The sequence below is a fragment of the Anas platyrhynchos genome, chromosome 2 (genome assembly GCF_047663525.1).
Source record: "Anas platyrhynchos isolate ZD024472 breed Pekin duck chromosome 2, IASCAAS_PekinDuck_T2T, whole genome shotgun sequence".
NCBI lineage: Eukaryota > Metazoa > Chordata > Aves > Anseriformes > Anatidae > Anas > Anas platyrhynchos.
The window spans coordinates 150,192,688-150,219,289 of NC_092588.1; the positions used below are offsets into that span (position 1 = coordinate 150,192,688).

General features: G+C 37.8%; 1 protein-coding gene across 2 annotated transcripts in view; it reads left to right on the forward strand.

The window, feature by feature from the left end:
* The window catches only part of PTPRN2 (protein tyrosine phosphatase receptor type N2), a 643,897-nt gene that overhangs the window by 575,013 nt on the left and 42,282 nt on the right, over nt 1–26,602 (forward strand). For both annotated transcript variants that reach the window (XM_027450443.3, XM_038174330.2), the window contains exons 15-17: nt 7,662–7,809; nt 14,705–14,778; nt 22,879–22,956. In XM_027450443.3, the coding sequence (XP_027306244.3) occupies nt 7,662–7,809; nt 14,705–14,778; nt 22,879–22,956 (300 nt within the window). The remainder of the gene's footprint in view (nt 1–7,661; nt 7,810–14,704; nt 14,779–22,878; nt 22,957–26,602) is intronic.

Below are 26,602 nucleotides of genomic sequence, written 5' to 3' on the forward strand. Positions count from 1 at the left end.
GATACTGAGAAATATGAGAAAAAATAGATCAAAATACGTTACTTTAGTAATATGTCTCCAAGCACTGAAGAAGTAGAATATTTTCTCAGCATATTTTATAAAGACAAAAAGCATGCCTCCAGGTTTTTTTTTTTTCCTAGATTTTTTTAATTTGTGGTTACCTTAGACAGTTCTCAATTATAACATCAGGAGATCCAGAATAACATGGTACAAGTGAGAAGAGAAAAAGGGACCTCCATTATGAAAAGAGTTGACAAATCAGATGATGAAATCCTGGCTCCAGTGAAAACAGGAGTATTGCCATTGACATAAGTAGATACAGAATGTTCCCAAGGATTGAACGTATGTGAACGTATAGCCAGATGTTAATTTACTGAAGTTTCTTCCAGGTATGAGTTCTGTGAGATACTGAGAATGAGTTGCCACAACAGAATTTTGATTTTATTTCATAGATATATATTGTGTAAAGTCACAGTTCTCTACAGGTAAAATTGAAAACTGGATTTGCCATGTTAGAAGTAAAGTTAGTGCTTTTAACAGTTACAGAGTGAAATCTGATATGTATCATCTCTTGGGAGCAAGTATATACTCTGCATTATTGCAGGTTGGTTGGATCAGATAGTCAAGAACACCTATGTCGTTTTAAAAGAACTGTAACTATTGGAGAAACTGGGATTTTCTTAGTGTATTGGTTGACTGAAGGAACTATATTGATTGAAGTAGTGCTTCCTGTCTTTATGGTCTGCTTTGTTAAGCAGGAAATGTTGGAAAGAAATGGGCATGTATGTATGGTCTGGTTCCATACTTTCTTTCATGGGCCACCACTGTGAATATGAAAGCACACGTGGTGAGCTTGCAGCCATCCTCTGCAGGAGCATCACAGCAGCTCAGAAGTAAAGAGCTGACCTTCTGTATACAAGGAAGAGCCCAACGTAACTTCAGTATTTCTATGAAACTGTGTTAGGAGATAGAGGAAATGCTTATACAATGTGAAAAAATGTCTGTGTGGTCTGAATATGGTTCTTTCGGAATTCTAATAGTGACACATCTTAGGGAGCTTTATTTGAGCAGTACTGGACAAGTGTGGGTGCATGAGAATAGAAGAATAATGTAATCATAATTTTAAAAAAGAGGAATGGGGAGAAGGAAAGAGAAGAGAAATGTTCCTTTCTGTTGCTATTGCATGAGAGCAGACTCCAACCCTTGAATATAATGGGACATATATTAAAAAAGAAATTGGTGATTATCTAGTGAGAGATTTTTCAAGGGCACAAAAGAGAGATAAGTGTGAGGGTCTCATTTAAGATGATGGGGAAGACTGGAGTCTTTCCTTTGTGTGTTTGCTAATCTCCTCCATCCTTTCCATTGAATAACTGCACAATGAGTAAGAATGTGCATAATTTTATAAAGACTAAATCTTGCCTGGACAAACTTGATTACTTTTTATTTAACTAAAATTACAAAACCAGTAGATGAAGTGAAAACAACAGATGTAATATACCTGAATTTTAATAAAGCCTTGAAACTGTCTCATGAGTAGTTAATTGAAAAATTAATGTCAGGTTTTTTTAGAAGACAATTATATAGATTGAAATGTGGCTAAAGGATGATGCACAAAGAGTAATGATTAAAAGCTATATGGTAGTATCTTGGCAAAGTACAGGAATTGGTGTTAGATACAGTTCTATTTAACTTTTTAAATAGTGATCTGGAAGTGGATGGAAATGACGAGTGACTTTTACAAATGGTATTGCACTGCAAGGTGCTGCACAGAAGTGATGACAGAGGGATAATCCAGAAGCTTGGAAAACATACACCTGAAAACACGTACAACAAACATGGTTAAATTATCTTTCAAGAAAACAACCAGAAGAGGAGAGGTGTGTAGTTTGCATAGGTACATTTATTCATGGATCAATACAGTGAAGATATTGAAATATATACAAGAGGAAATTATAAAGAACACCAACATACTTTGTAAGCAAACTAGAGCTGTAATGAATGGAAGGGTGACAATCAGTAGCAAATTAAGCTTGCAATAGGAAAGCCATAGTTTTGGGATGCCTTTGAAAAAGCCATCTCTGATAAGGAGCACTATCCCTTATTGGAAATATTTGAATGCTTCCAGGAGTAAAATGTATAGTCCAGAACAGTTTGTGTCCCAAGGAATAGTAATGAGCTGTGGTTTAGGTTCCTACTTTAGATATGGGGCACCTAACTGTAGCTAGCAAAGTTTCTTCATGAAGTAGAGAAAACAAGGCCTTGATGCAGGTAACCAGATTGGGCTCTCCAGTCTCTAACTTCTGTAGCAGGCAGGGTGAATGGTATGAGTGGAAAAAGAGAAATTTACTTTGAAGCCACTAGTGGTAAGGCATTAAAAAGAAGGAGAGATTCATGTTCTGTGTTGAAAGTAAATTGGATTTACCTAGAGAAATGAAATACACTTTACATACAGTGATTATATATGGTTAATGAAATACGTGGGAGGAGGGCAAAAGTCTAAGCTGAATAATAAAACTGCAGAGAACAACGTAGCCTACAAATTAGCAATAAACAAAGCCCCCAAAAAATTAAAAAACAAACAAACAAACAAAAAAACTTTACATAAGTCAATAGGAGAGAATAATAAAAATAATTTTTTCACATATGGTTTTTTGGTGTTTATAGCATTTTTGCTGTTGCTGTATAATAGCTAAGGCCAGTTCTCTCCCATCTACATTCCTTCTGAGGAAGCTGGTGAAGCACCATGGTATTGTCCTGTGGTCTTCTCTGTCCCTACCACCTCTACACAGCAAGGCAGGACCAGCTACCACTGTTGAAAGGTTTCATTTCTCCAAAGCCTTCAGCATGTGCTGTGCTGTTCTGGGGGTCTGGTGGAAAAAATGAGAGGAGGAAGGGCAGAGGGTCTCACAGCTTTTGATGAGGATGCCTGTTTTGGAGGAACTGATCGCTCTGGAAGTTATATGCCCTAGAGTTGTGTAAAACTGCTTTTCCTCTCACCCAATTTTGGGCAGTTCACTTTTTTACTATTGTCCAGGGAGTATGTAGCAGGATGAGCAGAGGCTGAGCATGGAAAGTATCCCAGACCAACTGGGATTTATGATGTAGACTTATTTTTCTTAGTTGGAGAAATAGTACATTATGTACCTGGCAGCAATGCTGTGCTCACCCATGTGCCTGTTCCCTGCTGAAGTACTGAGGCACAGAGCAACAACAGCTTAGATGCTGTCACATCCAATTCTTGCTTTGATTTTCTCTCTGTACCTCCAGAAAAAGCAGCAAGAGTTTCAGAGCAGTGGTTCTCACGTTGTTAGGTGAAGGGTGTGAATTTGAGCAGTCACTGTTCACAAGGATTAGGATAATGTCCCATCCACTTCTTCAGCTGACATTTGAGATTGAATTAGAACTGCCAAGGCCTGTCAATTTAAGAGTTCCCTATCTTTTCATTAAAGGAGACATCCTCAGTCAGGAAAAGGGTGTCTAATCAAGTACCATATTGGAATATGTTGTCAAAAACAATTGCTTTTTGAAATAGCTGAACATCAGCTAATAAAATAGACATTTTTGAAACAAACAACTTGACAGATACAAACCATAGCATCTCTGAAGAAGGTATTTGGAGTGTACTGGGTCTCATCTAAGGAGGGGGAGTGAGAGAGCGGTTGTGGTGTTTAGCTGCCCAGCACGGTAAAACCACCACATGGAGATAGAATTTAACTGTGATATTTGTTAACCTTAATTTAGCCACAGAGCAAGCATTGGATGCCACTCCTTGAGCAAAGAAAAAAGTAAAAGAAAACAAAGTGGTTTGACACAATATTACAATATCAACTGAGAACTCGGGAAGCTTTACCAAATTCAAGCCAGGCCGTTGTACTCTTTGTGCCTATAGACTCATGGTATCATCTAGGTTGGAAAAGACTTTCAAGATCACCAAGTCCAAGATCACCCTGACCTACTGAGTCCCATCAGGCATGTCGAGTCTGTCATAGCATTTGCCACAGGTACTGGTTCTCTTGGCCAGAGATTCATTGACCCTGGGATGTTTTTTCATCTTCTCTCTGAAAGCTAATCTGTTGCATTACAACTGGTATGTCTTACACAACATACAACATACACAAGCTTTTACAGCATGTCCCCTCTCCACATACATTGCTGGGAGAGGGGGTGACTTTGCATCCTCCTTAACGCCATGAAAAGCTGGGTAGTGAGAGTATCTCATCTGTACATAGAAGAGAAAGTATAAACTGGGATGTCAGTTGTCCTTGCAGGTGAGGCCTTGTGGAAGGAACTTAATGAAAATTAAGATATGTCAGGAGATCTAGCCGAGCAGGCAGTTGTGTTTAAATATCAGCACATGCTTGGGATTACAGGGCATGTCTTGATGTGGGCATCTTGGTGAGACCAGACCTCCACCCTTTGCTTTGAGGAGCTTTGTGGAGCATTACAATAATGGTGGTGACAACCTCTATTTATTTTGCCAGCTGCTGTGGGACAGGGAAAATCATGCGCATGTTTGACATGTTGGTAATGAATTCCTTTTGTACCAGGCAAACGCTGCAGAATGTCTCATGAAAACATCCTAATTAAGGAGTGGATCTGAGTAGACACACAATCTCTAAAATATCAGAAGTTCCACTCAATTTAATGTACATCCAGCAGTTCCCACGAGAGCATTTCAAAATCACTAAGCTTCTGTTTAGCAAAATGGGGATGAGAGCAGGGGCTCGGAAGGACTGTAAATGAAAGATTACTTAACTCTGAGGGAATTGTCTGACTTCTGAATGTTTTCGAGCAGGCTTCTTTCTCAGTAGCTATTTAAACATGTGCATAAAGCAGATGTTCATACTGAGCTGAGCCTTCCACAGGTCCGTTCAAATAGTCAAATGCTTTTCAAGATCTGTCAGGAAGTGTTCTGTGAATCTGATCCACACGATGCAGGTGTCGAGACTACATGAAAAGTGGCTGTCTGGTAAAAGTAAAGATTGCAGTGTGTTTTCATTGTACTTTCATTTTTAAAACACTCAGGATTCTCTTAAAAAGGAAGGTAAAAGTAAAAAGTTTTCCTTTTAAAGAAGAGGTGAGTTGTTTAAAAATTCATATCCACTAAAAGCAATCAAAATACCTTAACTATGACATATTTAGCAATTTTATTTTATTTTTAAAACACAGTCCTTGAACTTGTGACACAGACAACTCAGAAACAGCAGAAAGCTGCTTGCTATGTGCAATCCTGCCATAGGAATCAAACATTCCTGAAGCTTTTCCTACAGTTTCATGGACCTCACAGTATTTTGGAAAGGTTTGGTGTTGGCAGACCCATGTATAAATAATAAATACATATAAATACTTCATAAAATGTCCCTGAAGTCAGTGAGACATTGGTGATGGGCATGTCAAAGTGAATCAGATTGCAAAACTGTGGTTTAAAATGGGGAAGATCTGGTATCTGCCCCTTGCCTGCCTGATCTCTGCCTGCCACGTGCAGAACTGCCTTCCTGAGGCAAGAGTCCTGGCCCCACGGTACTCTAAGATTTCACCATTTTTCCCCCTTTTCCTCATAAAAAATTCTTATATGCCCATATCTCTGTGTAGGAGGATTATCTTTTCCTGATGACGTTCAGTGTACAGGTCCAGGCACAGATTTACCAGGAGAAAAGAGCAGGATAGAGATCCTTTCCCCAGTAGCAACACTCATTTGGCAAGGACAAGCAAACTGTCAGAGGATGGGATCCTTCCAGCAGCCTGCAGCTTAGGGCTGGGCTCACATTTTCTCACCCACTCCCCTAACATGAAATGGGGCAACGCAGCTCCCTTGGCTCCCCATCAGTCAGGTCAAGGCCCTGTTCCCTGTCATGCTTTTTGCTTCATTTGAGCAACGAAGCAATCACACAGTAGGTGTTTTGATTGTATCTAGGCCACCACTATTTTGTACCTCCTTCAGAAACCCTTCTTCCAGCGCAATATGTTTCTGTGTCCTTAAAGAAGCATTCAGGTAGTCTTTCTGGAAGCATCACTTCTTGAGTTGCTTTTCACAAATGGGCACGATTTACGTATCTCGTATAAAGATGCACACATCTGACAAACCTTGCACAAGACAAAGCTGTGTCAGAAGCTCTTTTGTAACCAAAAAAAAATCATTCCAGCAGCCTGCTTCACCTGTTTGGTGGGGAGTGCAGTGAATGACAGCTTTAGCAACGCTCACATTTGGCAGATGAATTTGGAGCTTTCTGCACCTTCTGTTAAACCTGCCAAGAGGGCAGGATAGCCTTCTTTCTTTAAAGCATGTCAGGGAAGGACTCTTTGACATAACAGAGGTGTTCTATGGTTTTCTAAGCAGTTAAAACGGCTTTTTATACTTTTTGGTGAATTTTTTACAAGGAGGTTTTCTAGACAGCATCAGTATATGCTCCAGCAGGAATCCCTTGGACCAACATGGGGCCCTGAGGTATCCACAGCTCTGTTCCTGACTCCTCTCCAGATCCTCAGCTCACTCCTAAACAACCTGTTCTGTTTTTGAGTCTGTTTAAGGATGTTAACTTGGGTGTAATCTGCAGTTTTTCTGTTGCTCTGAAAGGTTATTTTGTCTGCATAAGTAGGCTTTAAGTACCAGGTGATAGTTTTCTTTATGTGACTGTTAAAGAGAAGAAACAGTTTCTGTTCTTCCCCACCATTCCTCCTTCTTCCTCTCTTCCTCTTACCTATTTGGAACAATTTTCAGGACCATGAGATGAAGGAGCAGGATTTTATTTCACTATTGGCAAACCACTGGAACTGAACTCCTGATCTGGTTCTGTACTGAACCTCCAGCTTTGTGAGATCTGCAAAACCTACACCAATATGCTCATTCCTGGGACAGCCTGTTAAATTTTCTTTGGAGATGCTTCTCCTAACACTATTGACTTTGCTGAATGCCGGGTACAAGGCACAGCCTGTGACAACATATATTAATATTAATTAACACCACCTTCTTAGTTCAAGACCGGCTCCGTGCCTATCCCTATGCAGTAGGAGCTCCTCATGACCCAGGACCTGAACTATGACACTTTAGCCTGGCAATTTTTTAATTCTTCCCAGCAGATGTATTGTTGATGATTCAGGTTTCATGTAACTTGCATATGTATGCTTGAACTTTAGTTTTAAAAACTTCAGTTTGTCTTGAGCTGTTGTTGTATGAAGTCATTTTTATCCATGGACTCTTGTTTCTTTTCCACTGTCTGTGTACTGTGTATTTTCTGTGTACTGAAGAAGAAATAGCTTGCTCCCAAAGCTCCATGACTGGGGGTTTCAAGCATTTCTTCTCAGTTAGTGCTGGTGCATTTTAGTGTTCATATTTTGAATAGCACAAATGAGCCTGACATAATCTCTCTTCAGTAAATGAATTAGTAATAAGACTGAGTGTGCTGTGTCCCCAGAGCTCAGGACTCCTGTGCTCTGATTTTTGACTCCTGACCATTCTTCCCTCCCTTTAGGATAAAGTCCAAGTTTCTGAACTTTCAGCAGTTTTGAAACTTGGAAACGAACTCTGATCAAGTACTCGGATAAGTTCTTAATTGTACCTGAAGTCTTCCCATTCTGCTTTCTATCCTGAGATACATCCTTTTAGCTTCGCTTTGAGACCAGATAAGCCAATGCTTAATACAGTGTTCTTTTATTTCCAGTCCTACATGGAAGATCATCTGAAAAATAAGAATCGTCTGGAGAAAGAGTGGGAAGCTCTTTGTGCTTACCAGGCTGAACCCAATGCCACCACCACCGCACAGCAGGAGGAAAATATCCAGAAGAATCGCTCATGGGCTGTGGTACCATGTATGTATGCTTTACTTTGCATGGTTACATTTTAAGTTCTCAATATGATTCTCAATACCCTTTGCACAGTGGTTTGAGAGCTACAGATGACAGGCAAACAGAGTACAGAGTAGTGTATATGTGTACTAGAAGATAATAGCTATAAATATTGGCTGGGTGCATGTCCTGTTCTCATTTCAGATGCTGTTTATCTCCTTAGAAGTTGCATATCTGTTACAAAAATGCACAAGCCTGTCACCCAGCACTGCTGCTGCAGCTGTGCTGTCTCATGAAATTCAATAGCCAGGGTGTTTTTCAATGCTGGAATATACTTTCTGTGCAAGAGTGGCATCTGTAGCCATTCAAGAGAAAGAAGTTTGGCTTGTGTTTAGACAAGTTGGTATCATGTCCATCCAACAGTAATACCAGCAGTCTATAATCAGAGCTAGATGATCTGTTTATCAGATACTCAGCTGTACTGAATGAGCCCCTTTAGGTTTCAGTGGATAAGCTTGCAAACTGGCTTCTCTCTCTTCTAGGCTTACAATGAAAAGGAAAAAGAAAAAAAAAAAGCAGACAGTGTTTATATTCCTAGAATTTGCTTTTTCCTGTAAGCAGCCACTTTTTTTTGAGCTTGAAATAAAAGCTCAATTTCTTATGCAAATATATATCTCATAGATTACATTGGTAGTCCATGGCCACACATTTTATTAAGCAACCAATGAAACAAAACTGAAACTGAGAATATATGCAGAGACCACAGCAACAAAAATGCTCTCAATCAGTGTGCCCACAATCCAGCTGGGTAGCTTGGCAAACACATATAGCTATTTTAAATTTTAAAGTGCCCTGAAAACATTAATTTTCCCTATGAGAGCCTAGAGTAAGTACTATTCCTCCATTAGAAATGGGGAAATGACAGGTAACACATTAAGTAAATGTCAGAGCCAGATTTGGAGTGAAGATTGTTTGGAGCTACATAATTTCACTGAGCCCATCAGTGCCTGCATATTTGTTTCAGCAGGATTTGGCTCTCCTTAGTGTAGACGTTCCTTCTGCTGTACTGTGCTGCTTGGGAGAGGAGTGCAGTAGCTTGGCAATATAAATTCTCCTGAACAATATGGTGCTGGTCAAAAGTCTGCAAGCAACACCTGACTGACTTCATTTGTTTGGGGATCAGATCTATTGGAAAATTCTAAAAACGTACGCAAGAAAGTTAAACGAGTGCAAGACTTCTGTGCTCTTTTGTGTCCCGAAAAAAACAGCATTTAATGGACATAATACAAAGTGAAAATTGTTCCATGATAACGTGTATTGATCCAAATTGATCTTCTTGCTTAAGTTGTTCTTGTCAATGTGAACTTACAGTGTGGACCATCTTAAGCTGTTCCAAGACCCTGTTCCAAAGTTAAGCCAGATTGTTTCTATTTGCTGCCTCGGAGACAGCATGGGAGTCGCAGGTGTTGCCAGAAATTGATGCTGGTTATTCAGATGATGCAGTAAATATGTCTGCATGATACAATGAGCAGTGAGATAGGCACCTTCAGATTAGAACAGTCTAGTCATGAGTCCAGAAGCATTATAGCTGTAGCAGGGCTAAAGAGCAGAAAATTTGAGTTTGGGTGTCATGCCACACTAGAGAGCTGAGCTATTTTCAGAGCTGAGCTGATAGCTTCTTTTCATCGTATTGTACCATGTGGATGAATCAGCCTACAGTGATCAGCCATCAGTTTACAAATCCCTGCCCCTTGCTTCTTCCATGGTGCATTGTATCCCTGTTCTTCTCAGCACTGAGTCCAGACTGAATCAATACTACTTGTGAAGGTATTTGGACACCAACAGGGTGTCTGAAGTTTATTTAAAGCTTTAATTAGAAGTGTTTTAGTGCACTTAAAGTCTGTTAGTACTTCTACAAGAGGAAAATGCTATTTCGTGGCTTTGTTACAACATGAAAACTTCTGTTCTGGCTATTAGCATACTTGGAAATTTCCATTTTGACTGAGTTGCACAAAATTACCTGTTCTTACTTTCCAAAGTTGCTGTGCACTGGTAAACAGCTGTCATGTTATACCCCTCAAACTACTTTGATGATAGGTGAAAAGCATGGCACATAGCTTAAACAATAATAAATTTTGATAAGATGGTGGTTATTGTACATTCTAGGATTAGACCGACTTGAGAAAGAGCCCAGTTTGCCCAGGTTTTGACTGACATGAAGACTGTAGCAAAAAGTCACAGATTTGCTTCAGAATAAATTAAGAAGCAAAGTTGATATTCTTTTGATATGCTACTAAGTTGTTATGCTATATTCAAAGTATTCTCAGAGTAATGCCTTGTTAGCATTTCCTTACCCTTTTCATATTCATAATCACCTTGACAAGGTAAAACAAGATTGCCAATTCATGCAAAAGATTTCATCTTAGGAAGGCTTCAAAAAAGCTTTAATATCACGTTGTATTTACTTTACTTTTTTCTTTCTCAACCACTCTTAAAATATTGGGATATTATTCTTACTGATTACATAACTGATGTCATTTCTAGATAAACAAGATCTTTAAGCTCACAATTCTATCCTATCTTATTCTTTTACGTGTCTTCTCTCTTTATAGATTCTAAAATATTTGGTGGCAGAAGCATCTCAACACTGCACTTAGTTAATTAATTACTAGTTCAAAATATTCAAAGTGAAGTAACCCAGACCTAAATTAATAAAATTTCATCATTTTATGCAAGCAACAGGAAGGTTGCCATAATTTAGGGTGATGCAGTGCCTCCTTTTCTTTATGAACACATGAACAGCCCCATTTGTTGATGTCAAAAAAAAATGGTTTTCGCATTTAATTTTCTCTTCTTGCATCTCTGAAAAACACATCAATAGGATCAATAGTGCATGTTGTTATATATGAGAGTATGTGTGTATACCATAGATATATACATGCATTTTAAACATTTGGGAAATATTCTTTGCAGTGAGCATCTTGTCTATTATCACTCTGTCCACAGGTCGTGGTATATATTAGAGCAAGCTGCTTATTCATGATTCTTCATCATGATTCTTCACAGTCTTCAGACTGTTCCACTTTTGCTCCTCAATAGTTCTTCACTTTCTTACTTCCGTGTAGTTCTGTAGAGTGCTTTTATATCTGCGTGTATGTGGAGGGGAAAATGCCAGTCTAAATCTGTACAGAGGAATACAATGGTCCAGGCAAAAGGTGCCATCTTGGTTGTTGGGAGTGATGCCCTGCTATACGATGCCAGGTTTCAGACAACCTAAAGTCTCCCATATGCACTGAAGCATCAAATTAATGATTCACTGTGAGCATGATTCTGTGAAATCATAGATTAAGATGCATAAATTTAAGTAGCTCTATGTAGTTGGCTCCATGTGAACCAAATGTCAAAACTCCCATTACCACCATTGAAGAGCTCAGTCAGTGCAGTGGTACTGAAAGAGCTATGCAATGCCCAAAAATAGGTTTCTAGTTTACAGTGGAATTAATAGCTCTAGGATGATCTTCAGATAGCCTGTGTGAGTTTCAGATGCTGGTCCAATAGGAAAGAAGCCTTTAGGTTTTGTGTCATATTTGTTAACCTTGTGCAAACATCTACTCTACAGTTTCTCATATGTTATGGAGTTGATGTTTAGCCAACTAAATCAAGTCCCATTAACTGTGACCTAGTATACATAGATACCATTATGTAAACAACTAAATTTAGGTGTCTCAGTGTATAAGCTGAGTTTTTATATATTGCAAACTTGTGTTTGCTTTATATTTTATCATTTATCTTCTATTCTTTATACTATATTCCTTATGTGTATAAAATACCACATTGTGTTGTATTTCTCCTCAGCTATATATTAGTAGTAGCCTTCTTGTTTAGGAAGCCTCTCTGCCACACACGTCTATCTATACACTTTATTTTTCTCTCAGCTGTGGTTTGGCTCGAGCGATAACAAATGCAAAGTAGTGCAGCATTTGTCTGTAGCTATTGTAGATATTTGAAATGATGGCTAGTTGTAGCTTGCCCAGATTGCAGTAGCTAGTAACAGCATTTGTCTTTTCTCTCACTTCCTTATTATCTTCCCTCTCCCCTCCTATTTCTTCATTCATCTTTCTTGCGTGCTTTTTAGATTGATCTTATATTTCTTACTTTTCTTTCATCCCCTTCCTTTCTCTTTGTATTTCCTCATTTTCCAGCTCCTTTTTCATTGCCTGTAACATAATCAACGTGTAGTTTACAAAACAAAAACAAAAAACCTTGTACATTCGGCATTTCCCCATAGTTGCTTATTGCTTATGTTAACATTGCTAATTGTTAATGTAATTCTTAGCAAATGGGTGTCTGTGGTATTTTTTTTCCTTTTCTGCCTGTTTCTGGAGAGCTATTATGCTAGTTCCTAGAAGCTTTGAGGTGATAACAGGCATAGACAAGCACAATCTGTTCATTGTCAATATGAACACTTAATGCTGCAACTGAACCACACATGGGTGAAAACTCTTGCTATGTGCAGAAAACACATGTCCAACCTTTTTTGCACCTGTTTGTTTTTTTTCTTTTTTCTTTTTTTTTTTTTCCTGAAAGCAAGTACAAAGTCTCACTACTATGAAAGCATTAACTTGTGTCACCCTCTGATAAACCCTACAAGACAGCAAGATAATGATAAGGTACACTAAAAGGGGGGATCTGGATAAAATATTATGTTTAAGAAAAGAAAAGATTTCCAAAATTACAGATCTGATACTTGACTTTTTATTGGAGAACCATACTAACATCTGTTTGCTAAATACCGATGAGTCATAGTCCCTGATGTCTCCCACATCCATTACTTGAAAACACCTCACACATTTTCTTTGGTGATTAGTTCAAACACTTTTGCTGTATAATGGATGCGTCTGTTCTTAAGAGTTTACTTAGCCTAAGATATGTGAGAGGAGAGATTTTATGCATTTAACCTGTGTATCTCCAATAGCCATTTTTGGTTATACATTTTGAAACTTGTTTCAGATCTGTAGATCTTCTTCAAGCACTCTGTGAAAATGCTTACTGTAAAGCATCCTGTAAAAAATCTTGGGTAGTCCCAAGATCTCAGATGTTCATTTTTCTGTTTCATTTTTTGGGGACAGTGGTGCCAAAGTAAAGGTGAACAATATCCATGACCATGCTCCCTTTCTCATCTTTTTGATCTTCATGTTTAAACCTCACCAGAGGAAATAATTTTATGTGAATAGTAATGAATGGTTCTTCATTTATTTGTCATGCTTTATTTGTCACACTTCTCGTCTTATTCCAGGAGAATGTTGTTCACATGAGCCTTTCACATATTGAACTGACATGAGATTACTGGTGAATAAATATAAGCAGTGCTCAAACCCTGTCTTTACTTTCCTGTGTACTACTTACGATGTTTGATACCCCATTTATTGTTACTTACTATTAACATAAGAGTACTTAATAATTTCAAAAGCCAACTTGTAGTTCTACTATTAAGAATGGTATCATGATGGTCACTAGACAAGATACAAAGGGGTCAAGGTATGTTTATGTACCCTTACTTTGGCTTTTTGAGTAACTGGTGGAAAGATCCTCTCAAAACATCAGTTTCCATGTTCAACTTGGAAACACCCAAAGTAGAAGATTACTGGAAGGGCATCTCCACAACTTCTCTCCACACTACACTGTGCAGGGTAGGTTTGCTGAGATGTGTGAACCATGCTGATTATGTATCATATACAAGTTGTTTGGAATTCATATTTAAAGATGTAGACATTTCTTGCATAAATTATCTGTATGTGGTCTGGTCTTCTCTCTGTAGTCAAAAGAAAGAAAAAGGAACTTCCGGTGTGTAATTTGTCTGGCCTGAGACAGCTAAATCAAGATGAGATGATTCATCACCTATAAATATTTTTTTCTTTTAACGAAAAGTGAATCTAGATGACTGGAACAGATGCAGACATCTGCATTGTCACTGTATACATACAGACAAATAAATGCCATCCATTATATATACCCTGAAATTTAAAAAAAGGGCTAGAGTTTGAAGGTTAAAGAATTTAAAGGGCAAGGATATCTGCTCTAAGCATAACTGAACTAGCACCAGAAAAATACCAGTTAAAACACAGTAAAAGAATCATGATGATGGACAAACAACATGAGTAAATCTTTTACGTCCAGAGTTGCTGTTTTCTTTACTAGTGGTGCCTGAACTGGCTACATTACTAACAGCGCAGGAACATCTGTATGTGCTCCCATCATACTTTTATTTGTAGCTGTTATCTGATTTTGTCTCTCCTGTGAGCACCGCCAAGTCATATTGTCTCCTCACATCACGTGCAGCACCACACAGCAATGATGTTTGATCAGGTCACATTAACTTTCTGTCCAGCTCTAAATTGTACTTCGATGTTCCGGCTGTTCATTTTATAGAGAAACCAGATGGACCAAATCCATCAGCTTACTTCTTCCATGACCCTGCAAACATAAGAATGTTTTCTGTAATACTGTATTTTTTTTCCTAGTAATTTTCCTAGTTTAAATCTTAAACTCCCTGAACAACACCATATTATGGTGCATCTCATAGAATCACAGAATCACATAATAGTCTAGGTTGGAAGAGACCTCCAAGATCACCTAGTCCAACCTCTGACCTAACACTAACAAGGCCTTCTCTAATGAAGACATGCATTCTCTTACGCATCCTCCGAAATATCATAGAGCTTCGTTCCTGAGTCAGGCTGTGACTCGGTGTTTCCATCAAAGCTGTGCTAGGTTAGGAATCAGAAGGAAATATCCTGTCTGCAATTTACACTGTTTAGCTGTCTTGAAATAACACATTAATCTGACTTTGCATTGTTTAACTTACAATGAGTAAAATATTTGTATAGAAACTTTCATCTCTTTATTTTTGCCTTTGCAGATGATCATTCCAGGATATGTCTGAAAGCTGAAAATAGCCACGACAATTCAGACTACATTAATGCTAGCCCAATTGTAAGTACAGCAACCTAAGAGAAATAATCCAAATAATCGGTCCCTGTCTTTCCCTGTTGTTAAAATATGATAACTTGAGGTACCTCACTGCCGCACAACAATGATGTCTCAGTGTACTTTCTCTTTGAAGAGAAAGAAACATCCTACAAATGCATTCAATACTCTTAAGGATTATGTACTAAGAAGATAGTCACTAGATGGTCATTCTTCTACCTCGTAATAATGTCAGGTTTTCTGTGCTTGATGTTAGTAATTTACTGATCATAAAATTCAGCAATATACCCTTAGCATGGCTTTCCTTTTCTGAGGAGATAAAGCTTTCTTGTTTTTCACTCATTTTTTTACCTAGTCCTACTGCTGTCAGAGGAGGAATGGTTTTTGCAGGTGCAGACAACTGAGCTCCATGAGCTTCTGAATTTCTGGACATTTCCTCCTAACTTTCCTCATCTACCGCCTTCCCGATGTGTAGCTCTATGTTTCTGTAGCTCTCCTGGTTCTTCTCTGAGCTTGCTGTTTCAAAAGCAAGAACAAGTTCCCTCTCTACTCATGTGTCCATTCAATCTGCAAAATAGGTCTGCCCAGTTTTTGCCTCTGAATACTTCATCCTGGCCCAGCTGCCCTTTCTCACCCTACGCAAACTGAATATGGATCCTTTCTTGTCAATGAAAAGTGACAAGAAGAGGTCTCCACTATTAGAAACAAAACAGCTATGATGGAGCCAGTAGCATTGCCCTGTCCTAGCTTCTCAATGGAAGTGTCAAGATAACATTTGAGGGAGAAAAAGTATGGGAGTCACTTTGCACTTGGTTCTTTTTCACATTACTTCAGTATCTAAATTATTATAGGGAAACTGTGTGAGAAAGAATTTAAGACGGAGAATTAGCTCTCACTGTAGCGGGTTGTGTATGCCATTACTGTCTCATTTTCCTGGGGAGCATCACTCCCCCAGTTAAATCAATTCATGTGGGCAAGGCAGCTGACAATTTGCAACAGCATGAAATTACAGGCTGCTTCCTTCCTTCTAATGTTGTTGAGAATGCTTCTTCCAAAACAGAAAAAAAAAAAAAATATATATATATATATATATATATAAACTGTTCTGTGAGCTTCATTGTCTTTACTTTCAGTGGAGTTCAAAAGCCTCATTTCCTTGAATATATAAAAATGTTTTATTCACATAAATACGCATTTAAAAACACATAGAACTCAACAGGCATCTTCAGGATGTTTTTGTCTTTGGCTTAGGGTAGAGGGTAGACCAGAGCACCTGCATGTTTCAGGGATTGCCAGCTGTCATTTTAGAAAACAAGGATAGATGCACACAGATTAATGCAGTTTTTAGACTACTTTTAAGTATGTCTCTGCCTAGACCAAGCTCTATCTGGCCCTAGGATTAGAAGATCATCAAAGTAACTTGGAGCTCCAAGGAATATTGGGTGAGTTCAAGCCTTAATTTGATAGTAAATCTGAGAGGTTTCATAGCAAGTGCAAGATGTATATGGTAATTAAGATACCATATTCTTTTAAGAGCTCAGTTGTCATTCACATGACTACAGGAAGTGGAATTGCAGCATTTGTAGACATGGGGCTAAGCCAGGTTCAACACTGGCAGCAGCACAGATGGCAGGAGTTTTTACCAAAGACACCAGGATGGGTTTCTGCAACTTGCCCAAAAGTTATTGTGGACACATCCTGGTTTTAATACACAGATTAGCATGGGTAAGGGGGGAAAACTTGCATGTGTGTATATACCTGTTGCAATTTTATTTCTAGATTATACTGTAGTTATTCCCTTAATTACACTGATGAGAAAAGTTTGAGATCGGGTAGTGTTGTGGGTGGAGAAGCAAGACCAAGATATTCCATTGACATAACTGGGAAGTAGTTTGCTTTGTCTGGATGCCCTGTGGTAGTGAAGGGAGAGGATCTCCACTTTCACAGCTTTTTAAGTAATGTTTTAACAGGGAGTTGTAGTCTTGCCACTCCATCCAGCACTCAAGGGTATTTTCTTCTGCGAGACTAGAAGATATTTCATTTTTATAGCTTTCTCATACTTGAGAGTTTTGTCCAAATAAGTCACAGTGATGAAGCAAAGTTCTAGTTGTCTCCCTATCTCTTATGGCAGTATTTGTATACTCAGAGATAAGTGAGCGCACAAGTGTTTCACTGGGTTAAGATGAACACTCAGGATCTTGCATAGCCATAGAAAACTGCCAAGAGAAACTTATGATCTCCTCTACCTCGTGGTAGGATAGGGATCCTGCTGTGTGGGAAGGAGTGCCACAGCCCACATTTACGTAGACGACCTGTTATTCCAAGGAAAGAGATGCTCCAGATGGTTTTGTGCTAACTCAATAGTCATTTCACTATTTTGGAAGCCATAGATAAAATGTGTGTTTCCTGAAGGTGATGCAGTGGGAGGTTGGTAGGAGGAAATCACTACTTTGCAAGCCCATAGTTTGGAAAGACTCCCTGCAAACTGTTTCATTTCAAGACAAATGAGATATATTAAAGTTAGTGTCAGTGTAATTGTATTTGTTAATCTGGAATTGTTTGTGAACAGTGAGGTAGAATATAGGAGTGATAGAGACTTTATGAGCTGCTTACAACCTCAGATACCTACTGAAATATTATATTGGGCACTTGATTCTACAGTATTTTCTGCAGCCTGAGCTGGACATACTTACTGTTACTACTGCTGTTTGTTTGAGACATTTTCTGTTAGCACACACATTTGATCCACTTCTTTGTGAGCAAGTCTGCCTTTATTCACTCTTGAAAAAATCCTGCAATTTCTTTCTTTAAGAATGCTGCCTTTCAACTTAAATAACCTCAGTAATTACCGTGTCAACATGGTGATGTTGCTTCTGTTTTTGGGTTGGAAGCAAGCGTTGTAGTGGGCTGCAAGATGGGCACTAAAAGCAGAGGACCAGTACAGCCTGAACTGACAAGAAGAGGATTTCTCCTCCCTGCGCATGTGAGCTGTCTGGCAAGGGAAGAGTGTAAAATAAAGTAATTATATTTGAGCTTCGGGTAGGGAGGCTTCCAGTCGCGTACAAGTCGCAGGGTATCTCCAGCTTCTGGGTCAGTGGTCCAGCCTCCAGCTGGGGCTCACTCAACCTTAACTTAAGTCTAAATGAGTGCAGCAGAACACAGTAAAAAAATCCCCTCGCTAGACAATGGGCTGGCCACCTGCCCACATGTTCCTGCCTTTTAAAAAATGCTACCCCCTCAAGACCTCCTTTCCCTCCAATATGTTGTGAAAACTGGGGTTAGATTGATGGCCTCACCACAGCTGGAGGTCGGTGAGGAGAATCAGCAGAGATTTAGTCCAAGTTCTTCCTGTAGCCATTTAACTTCAATGTAGCATCAGGCCAGGCAAAATGAGTCCTTGGGAGAATTTGCAGGGTAAAAGTGGGGTAGAAATCTGTTTCCCTCCTCTCTGAAATAACATAAAGTACTATGATAATAACTCTGCTATCGGCAGCTGAATGAAAAGCTTGCAATTACAGCACAAGGAGACCCTGACTGTGCAGAATAAAACTGTGATAATTACATCTGTCATATTTGTACTTAGTCCTCATTAAATTTCAGGAAAATCATCCAGTAGTAAATAATGTGCAATCTTTGCTTTTAAATCAGAGGTCATGAAAGTAAATGGGAATTCTGTTTTTCCTCATAGGGTGTCTGAGAGAGAAAAAAAATCCCATCAACTACATTTAAAAACTCAGTTTGCTTATTATTGAAGACACCAGACTGAGGAATGTCATTAACGTGACAGTTTGTTCAAACACAGCATACAAATTTCATCACCAAGAATAGACTCCGAAATTCATAATGGCATTCACAGCCAGATTTACTTCTTTCATTCCATTAGGGGTTTTAAAAGAAGGATTTAAAAATTGTTTTAAATTTTAATTCAAACATGAAAATGAGGACTGGTCTACCTTTTTAGTTTTAATGCTGAAATGTGATTACAAAGTTCACCAGTATCTGCTGGATACAATTTGTTTTACAACGACCTTTTTTTTTTTTTTTTTTTTTTTTACTTTTATAGATTATCTTTACTCTATAGAGTGCTTTAAATAGATACATGAAGGTAGATTTTATTGGCATGATAAACACATTGAATCTGGAAACTACTCAGTACCTTGAATCCATACAAATTCTTAAGGCATTAATTAATCAGAGTTCAACTTTCTTTCCATCATGTTTAGTCTCCACTGGATCTCGTTCTGCTCTCATATGATTTAGGAATATTTCAGCCAGACACAGAAGATTTAGATCAAGGCAAATACAGTGTAACTGGGAGCACATCTCACCGAGCATTTTTCTCTGTGGCAAGTAAGGATTGGACAAGCTGATGGGGAAGGTAAAGGGCAGGAATGAATCGATGCATCATTTATGTGAGAGTCCAAAATAGTCATTGATACTCAATGCTTACAATGACACAAAACTGCTTAACAAGAATCTATATGTACAAGGATTTTCTCCCAGTATGTATTGATATTGCTGTATTTCATCAGCATTATCAGTGAAATCATGCAGTGCTAGGAACTCTATGTAAAAACTCACAAAAATTCAGGAGTCTTCAGGGAAACCATGCAAAAATAAAGCAACTGGATATTAGAGCTCTTGTAAGAAAAAATAGAGTAGTTTTGGTCTGTGGTCTGGTATTAATTTAACAAAGTTGCAACTAATTGTGATAGTGTTCTTCCCATATTTTCCTACCTTAAGATACAGCTTTAATTACAAAGAAAAAAAATTACTATAGAAAAATACAAGTTTTTATTAGTTATTTTTAGTTGTTTTGTTTGTTTGTTTGTTTGTTTGTTTTTATATTAGATGCTAACATATCTAATAGTTAGGGACTGTTTTCTGTGGTATTTCTTTTCCAACAATGAACATAAATGCTCATCCTGTTTGTTTCCATCTTTGACGGTGGCAAAATGACCAAAAATGACCACCAAAATGACCACAGTTAATTGCATGGTCAGTTGCAGTAATCCTTGATCCCTTATTCCCCTTAATACAATATTAAGGAAACCTAGATTGAAACATTATCACCAGGCTTGCCTTTGTTGTATCACTGCAGAAAATGAGAATTCATCCGTAATAGAACGGAAGTAATAATTGCACCTTTTTTTCTTGCTAAAAATGGCTGTTCCACCCAGTTCTAATGTTACTCATGTGAATTTTGTTCTTTGATAAAAAGCACATAATAAAACATAAAGGGAAAAATATTGTTATTTTTAAGCAATTGCTAGTAGGGTGATTTCTGAAGAATTTTCCTAAGTCAAATATTAACAAACAGTTGATTTTTGTTTTAATAATACTTGATGGTATGGAGCCTGGTGTTCTCTATTCTTCTTGGAGAATACATTTTTTGCTTTATTTTGGTGAAGTGAGAAATCTCAGGGATTCTTGAAAGAAAGTAATGACTACTGACATAAAAAAGCTTTTTACTTGATCCTTGATTAGTTAGTTTAAAACCCATTACTGACTTTATTTCTTTATTCAAACTTTTGTTAACTTTGATAGATTAAGATGCTGTTGGTGTTCTTGGTGACCTTGAGAGAATAGAAAAGAACGTAACAAAAACATTGAAGAACTGTCCTTCACTGTCGCCTGCTCATGTTAATTTGAATGTGACCAGAGTAGTGATTTTTTACATTTTTCTCAAAATACTCAGCCTTAAAACAGTACATATAATAGAAAATTGATGAAACCAGGAATTTCATTTAATTAGTTTAATCTTTGCTCTTACTGTTGTTCAGTTAAAGATCATTTAATAGTGTGATAGGGCTTTCTGCTGCCTTCTATTTGCTCCAAGCAAGAAGAGTTTCTGCTCATGATTGTTTTCTGCACAACACAATGTGCTTGGAATGTAATAATTGTAGTTGTCTTTTGAATTATTGTTAAACTGCTGATACACTTCACTACTCTGTGCTTATTGTAATGTTTGCCACGTTCCAACAGCACCTTTGTGACAGAGGTTGATTAATGCTGAAATGCCAAGATTGTCCTATTCCTGATTTATCAGCTGAATGTTGAGAAGTATTTCTTCCATGACAGCGCAATTTGCATCATCCTTGATTTCTTCTGCCTTTGTTTTCTGGCATGTATATATACAAAAGAATTTATTTTAAGGAGAAATTCAAAGTAAACTATTATTTTTATAAAGTTGGGTGTATTCACTGTTGGTTATGTTTCCAAGTCAGGCTCTTGAGCTCACGAATAGTGAGGTGATGTCATTTTCATGTACATGCAGCTTACAGCAGTTTCTATGGGGAGTTTTAAGTCCTCAGTGCAGATCACTTTTTCTAAGCTAAGATTTTTAGTTACAGTGCAGAAAAACATTTAAGCAGATGATTAAATCCTATGGATCTCTGTGGGATTCAAAACAAAACAACAGAAATTATTTCATCCATCATAGAGCAAAATAAATTTTAAGCCTGACTTTGCTTAATCGCATTTGTTGTTGCTTTCAGTGTTTAGTTTGGTGCCCCAATTCTAAAAGGAAACAAGCAAAACAAAACAAAACAAAAAGAAAGAAAAAAAAACATTGCCCGTTTTGAAATAGTTCCTAAGTTTTTTCTGCTAATACTGCTTTCTGAAGAAAGTTACTTTTTGACTTTTTCCCCAGTGTTAAAATACCTGCAGTAGTAAGTGTCCTGCTATCAAATTGCTTTTGTCAAAAGGCAAGGTTGAAATATGTTTTGAGCAGTTGCTTGTTGTGCAGAGTTGTTTGCTGATCAGAGGAGCATCTTAATGAAGCTCAGAATAAAATGATGGTATTATAGACACTATGGTCAAGGTTTCTGATAACCATGGTGAATTAGAAGTGTAAGCTTTTATTCCAAATGGATTCAAGTGACTTCATTTTACCTGTGTTGTGTTGTCATGGAGAATTTTAATATTAAGTCTGGTTTAATTATACATCAGAAAATTAGAATCATAAAAGGGTTTTCTTCCTTTTTGCAACATTCATCATATTGTTGTTCTGTTAGAATAACTTACATCTGTTCTTTATGGTTCTTCCCTCTTTTATGTTGCACATAATTATGAGGTGCCTTCTTTTACACTGACATGTACCATCACTGAAAATTTTGATAGGCTATGAATAAATTCAGTAGATTCCTGTTAATGCAAATGTGACTCACATTCATTCTTATTCAGATCTTTACTTATAGAAGAAAATCATGTATTGAGACAAATTTTGCCTTCAGCTACATGGGTATAAGTTAACTCTCGCTGTTGTCAGTGTCACTGAGTCACAACCACACATTTGGGAGCTGAACCAGGTCTTTTTTCTTTATGTTCAAAGTTTTGTATTGCCCAGTTCAGGTTTAGAATGAGTTTGTTTGTTTTTTAATCCCATCAGCAGATCTTCTTTTTCAGCAGAATGGTTCCTATGATTTAGAACCAAGAAAGCCACCCATCACTTCAAAAACATTCATTGTAACACACTAATCCTATTTACTCTTGATGGCTTTGTTTCTTAGATTCTTTATTTTTTCTGCTCAGTGAATTTTCTGCTCCTTGAATTAAATGCTATAATTAAGGCCTTTAAGCAGAACTTCCTCTGTTGAGGCCAAATCCATGCATTTAGACAACTCAGCTAACCAGAAAAAGCCAGAAACTGAATTTGTTCCCCATTTTTGCTTTTTCTGAGTTACATGTGCCCTTGACTGGCACGGTGGAAATGGAGAACATATTTAGTTGTGTGGAGCATTCTTAACAGTCAGTGTAGAAAAATGTTTCAGATGGCTCCTAGGTTGCTATGAAACCACGAGTACTGATCTCAAATAAACGCCTTTGTCAACCAACATGAATGATCTTACGCTGCACACTGAAGACATAGGCTGTTGCTCATCATGTGTACTGATACTCATGTGGTAGCATCAGTCTTTTGTGGAAAAAGGTCTCCTCTGAGTTTATAAATAGAAATAAAATCCTTTGCTTGCCAATGAAGGATGGAAGGGCAAAACAGTCCTTCAGGAAGTCACTTGTTAGTACCCTGGCATACTTTCTGTCTCTAACACAGCAAGGGATTTTCCTTCAAACAAATCCAGTCTGTGTTCTCTTTCCTTATTCCAGATGGACCATGACCCCCGAAACCCAGCATATATTGCCACCCAGGGCCCGCTCCCTGCTACTGTTGCTGACTTCTGGCAGGTAAGTTAAACATCTCCTTGAAAAGTGAGGTTAGGTTATAAGCCATGTGTTTTTCTGTGCTTCTCAAAACATAACGAATGTAAAATCTTTTGTGCTTGAGTCTCAGAATTTGAAAAAAAACTTTGATGAAATGTCTTCCTAAAATTTAGTATTTGGATATTATATTTTATGTATGTGACAAGCCCTGTCAAAGAAGAGTTGATCTGGAAAATATATAGAAAAAAACTCAGGGTAAAGTATTCATATTTTAGTGCCAAACTTAAGGCCAGAGTCCATAATTAAACTGTTGCCAAGAACTGGATGATTTTAGAGGGTCTGACCTTCTTAAGGGCATAGTCAGAATTCATTGTCATTCTCCAGATCAAAAAGGACCCAGCACAGTTTGCTGTGGATTTTTGCATGAAAATCTACTTCTCACATGCTTTGGTTCCCCAAAATGCTTAAATTTTTACACATTTTCCCTACCACATATTCTTAAGTGTTGAGTTAGAATCCTGCTGCATAAAGTTAAGTAGATCCACAAATTTTTGCAAGGCTAAAAACACTCATTACCAATGCGCAAATATGGGCTTACTTTGCTCGCAGTCGTTTTATGTGCTCATTCAGCTCTCAGATTTGGACATACACACAGGACCAGGCTAGGTGTGTGCCTACATAACAGGCTGTCTGTTTGCATGATGGGTATCTGCATTCAGTATTCCTTTGTAAGTGTAAAAGTCTGCCTGGAAGCTTATGAAAGCTGTTTATGGAGGAAGTGTTACAGCTAACTATGGCTTATTAACAACACAAGCATATGTTTTTATTTTCTGTTTTGCATTATGAATTTAGAAACTTTTGTTCTGAAGATAGAGAATATCTAAGGAAAAAATTTAGGAAAGCTGTTGTATTTTAGGAGCTTGCATTCAGTTGAAATCGTCGTATTTTGTCATCTTCATCACTTGGTCTGTGATTTTAAACTATCACCTGAGCCCTGTTAAAGACAACTTTATACGCTCTTCATAGCACAATTTCCTACCATTTCTCTGATAAATTTTCAAAAAGTTTGTTTGATTTTGAGTGTCTATATATTTAAATGCTCAATCTGAGATATTTTGGGCCTTGTTTTTAGAAGTGCAGAGCAAATGCATTCTGCTTGAAGTAAGTTGAGCAGTTGTTCCAGCCTAAATTTTCAAGTAACTTGTGATTTTTGTCTTAAATATTTGGCAATTAGACACAGTTGAGAAGACTGGTTTTTTTATTCCCTTGCTGAGTGCGTTCCTTACATCAAGCATGCTACCTGAAAATATATTTTTTAAGTTAAACATGCAAAATCAAATACCATGTTAGCTATTCTGTAATAGCGGATTTTAAATTGTATATTTTTTCATATTTGTATATTTTTACCTCTAGCTTTTACATCTTTACATGTTGAAAAATTATACATTATCATTTTTAAAGGAAGCATTTAAAGAACAAACTTTTATGAGCATTGCTGCCAACACAGAAATCAGGATTAATCCCACCATAGTATGAAGAATATATTTTATTCTTCTCCCATTCTAATTTGAACAGTTAGGCAACATATTTGCAGAGAGAGTGACTAGAAATGAAAAGTTATTTCTTTGTTCTGTGACCCAAGCTGTTTCTGTCCAACTCCATTGTCAAAAGTCTCTCTCAACTTCTGTTCTTCATGCCATTTGTTACTTGAATTTCTTCATTTTCTTTCACTTTCTTTTTGTTCTCCTTAGCTATTTCTTCTCCCAGTAAAAATCACTCCATTGGCACAGGTCTGCTGCTTCATGGACACTATTTGGCAATATCAACTGCTTCCCAAGTGTGGCTATGTGTCCACTCTTCATGTGATATACTTGATATGTGATATTTTACTGGTTCTTCTATTGGTTTCCATTCAAGCGTATTTCTTACATTTATTTTGATGATGTTTGTCACTTCAAAATAACAAGCTTCCTATGTCAGATTCGACCATGACCCACTTTTCTTTGGTTGTTTTTTTTAAACTTCCTGCAGATCACATGTCAATATGCTGGTTCAGTTGTTATGGTTAATGTCCAGATGCAGGAGCAAAGTTTATATCCATTTTTCACCAAACAGTAGCTATTTAAGATAAAGAAAGGGAAACTTGAACTTGCTAAGGAGAATAGGGTATTAACTCCTTTCGAGGCAGAATTCTTTGATGTTCACTTGAATACAGTTTTCTGTAGTTTATACACATTGTGGTGCTGCCACCAGGGATTGTTTGAATTCAATTATTCATTCCTGAAACATCTTCTCAGTGGTTCTCCTCCCTCTCCCTCCTCCACTCAGAACCAGCTGATACTGAGCTGTGCTTCTTTCTTCCCCTTCTGCATGCTCAGTGAAGTAGTTATCCTACTGATAGTAACAACAGCGACCGATTCCAGAGCAGAGACCTGGGATTAATCTGCTGCTCCTTGTCTAAAGGCATCATGTCATGCTTTAGCAAATCAAACAAAGACTCTTGGAGTGTGGCGTACCCTTTGCCAATATTTACTAGATCTATTGCTTTTTCTCTTTTTGTAGCCTTAGATCCTAGTTGCATGTTGGGCACCATCCGGTCAATTTTTCCTTGTCTGTAAGGCTACCCCAGCAAGAAACAGGTATAATTGTTTCAACTCCTGTAAGCAATTCAAGCTGTTTTCTCTAAAACACTTGTCTACAAAGTATTTGTTTAGCATGAAAGCGTACATGTAAAACAACTTTCCTGGCATTTACAGCACAGCTGATATCCATCACAAAATCTGAACTGCTCCTGATCTGTCCTGACTATCTAGTTTTCATGCTAAATTCCAGACACACAGTTTCTAAATGCAGTTTGTCTTAAATTTGCATTGGATTCTTCCACCCATCAGTCATACTATATTATACTTACTTTGTGGGTTTTATTTTGGACCAATTTTTTGTTGGTCTGATGGACCAAAGGCATGTTGGCAGGGGGTAAGGCTATGGATACTTCTGGATCTCTTTTTCCAATGTATTTGCATGCAAAAGGAACCCAGTTCCTGAGCTCCAACACTGTTCAGCAGTGCCTGCTCTTCTTCATGTCTATGTTTTCTGCATGATCATGTGGTCACATTCATTATCTCTATTTAAGACCGAACAGCTTATTTAGTTTTGGATAGTCTTTTTTCCTGTTTTTATTGGCAGGCCCATCTACAACCAGTTATGTTGATGCAGTGCCCAGTATTTTTGTGCAAGTGCTGTTAGACACTCAGTAATCAAACTCCCATTTACTACTTTCACGTTGCCGGGATCTGAATGAAGATAGTGTCTTCTCTGTCTTCCAGGCAAAAATCTTTCCTAAATCATTGCTGATGCTTTACCCAAGCTCATCCTGTTTGGCATTCTTACTCCTGATGAACAGATCCATACCTAGTACGCCTGTGGGACAGGAGAGGGACCAGTTTCAGTCTTCTCACTAGTGATCACTTCTTGAAAGATTATGTCCTTTTTGGTAATGTGAGGAAGAACAGCAGGTATTGTTCTTCAGTCCCATCTCACTTAGGCCATTAGAGCTGGTGATTAGATTCAACATTTTGTGTACATTTCTGTTCATTTGGGTTTTAATGTTAGTCTGAGAAGGATTAGCTTGCTGGAATTTTTTCTTTCAAAGATGCAGTCTCTGAGCTGG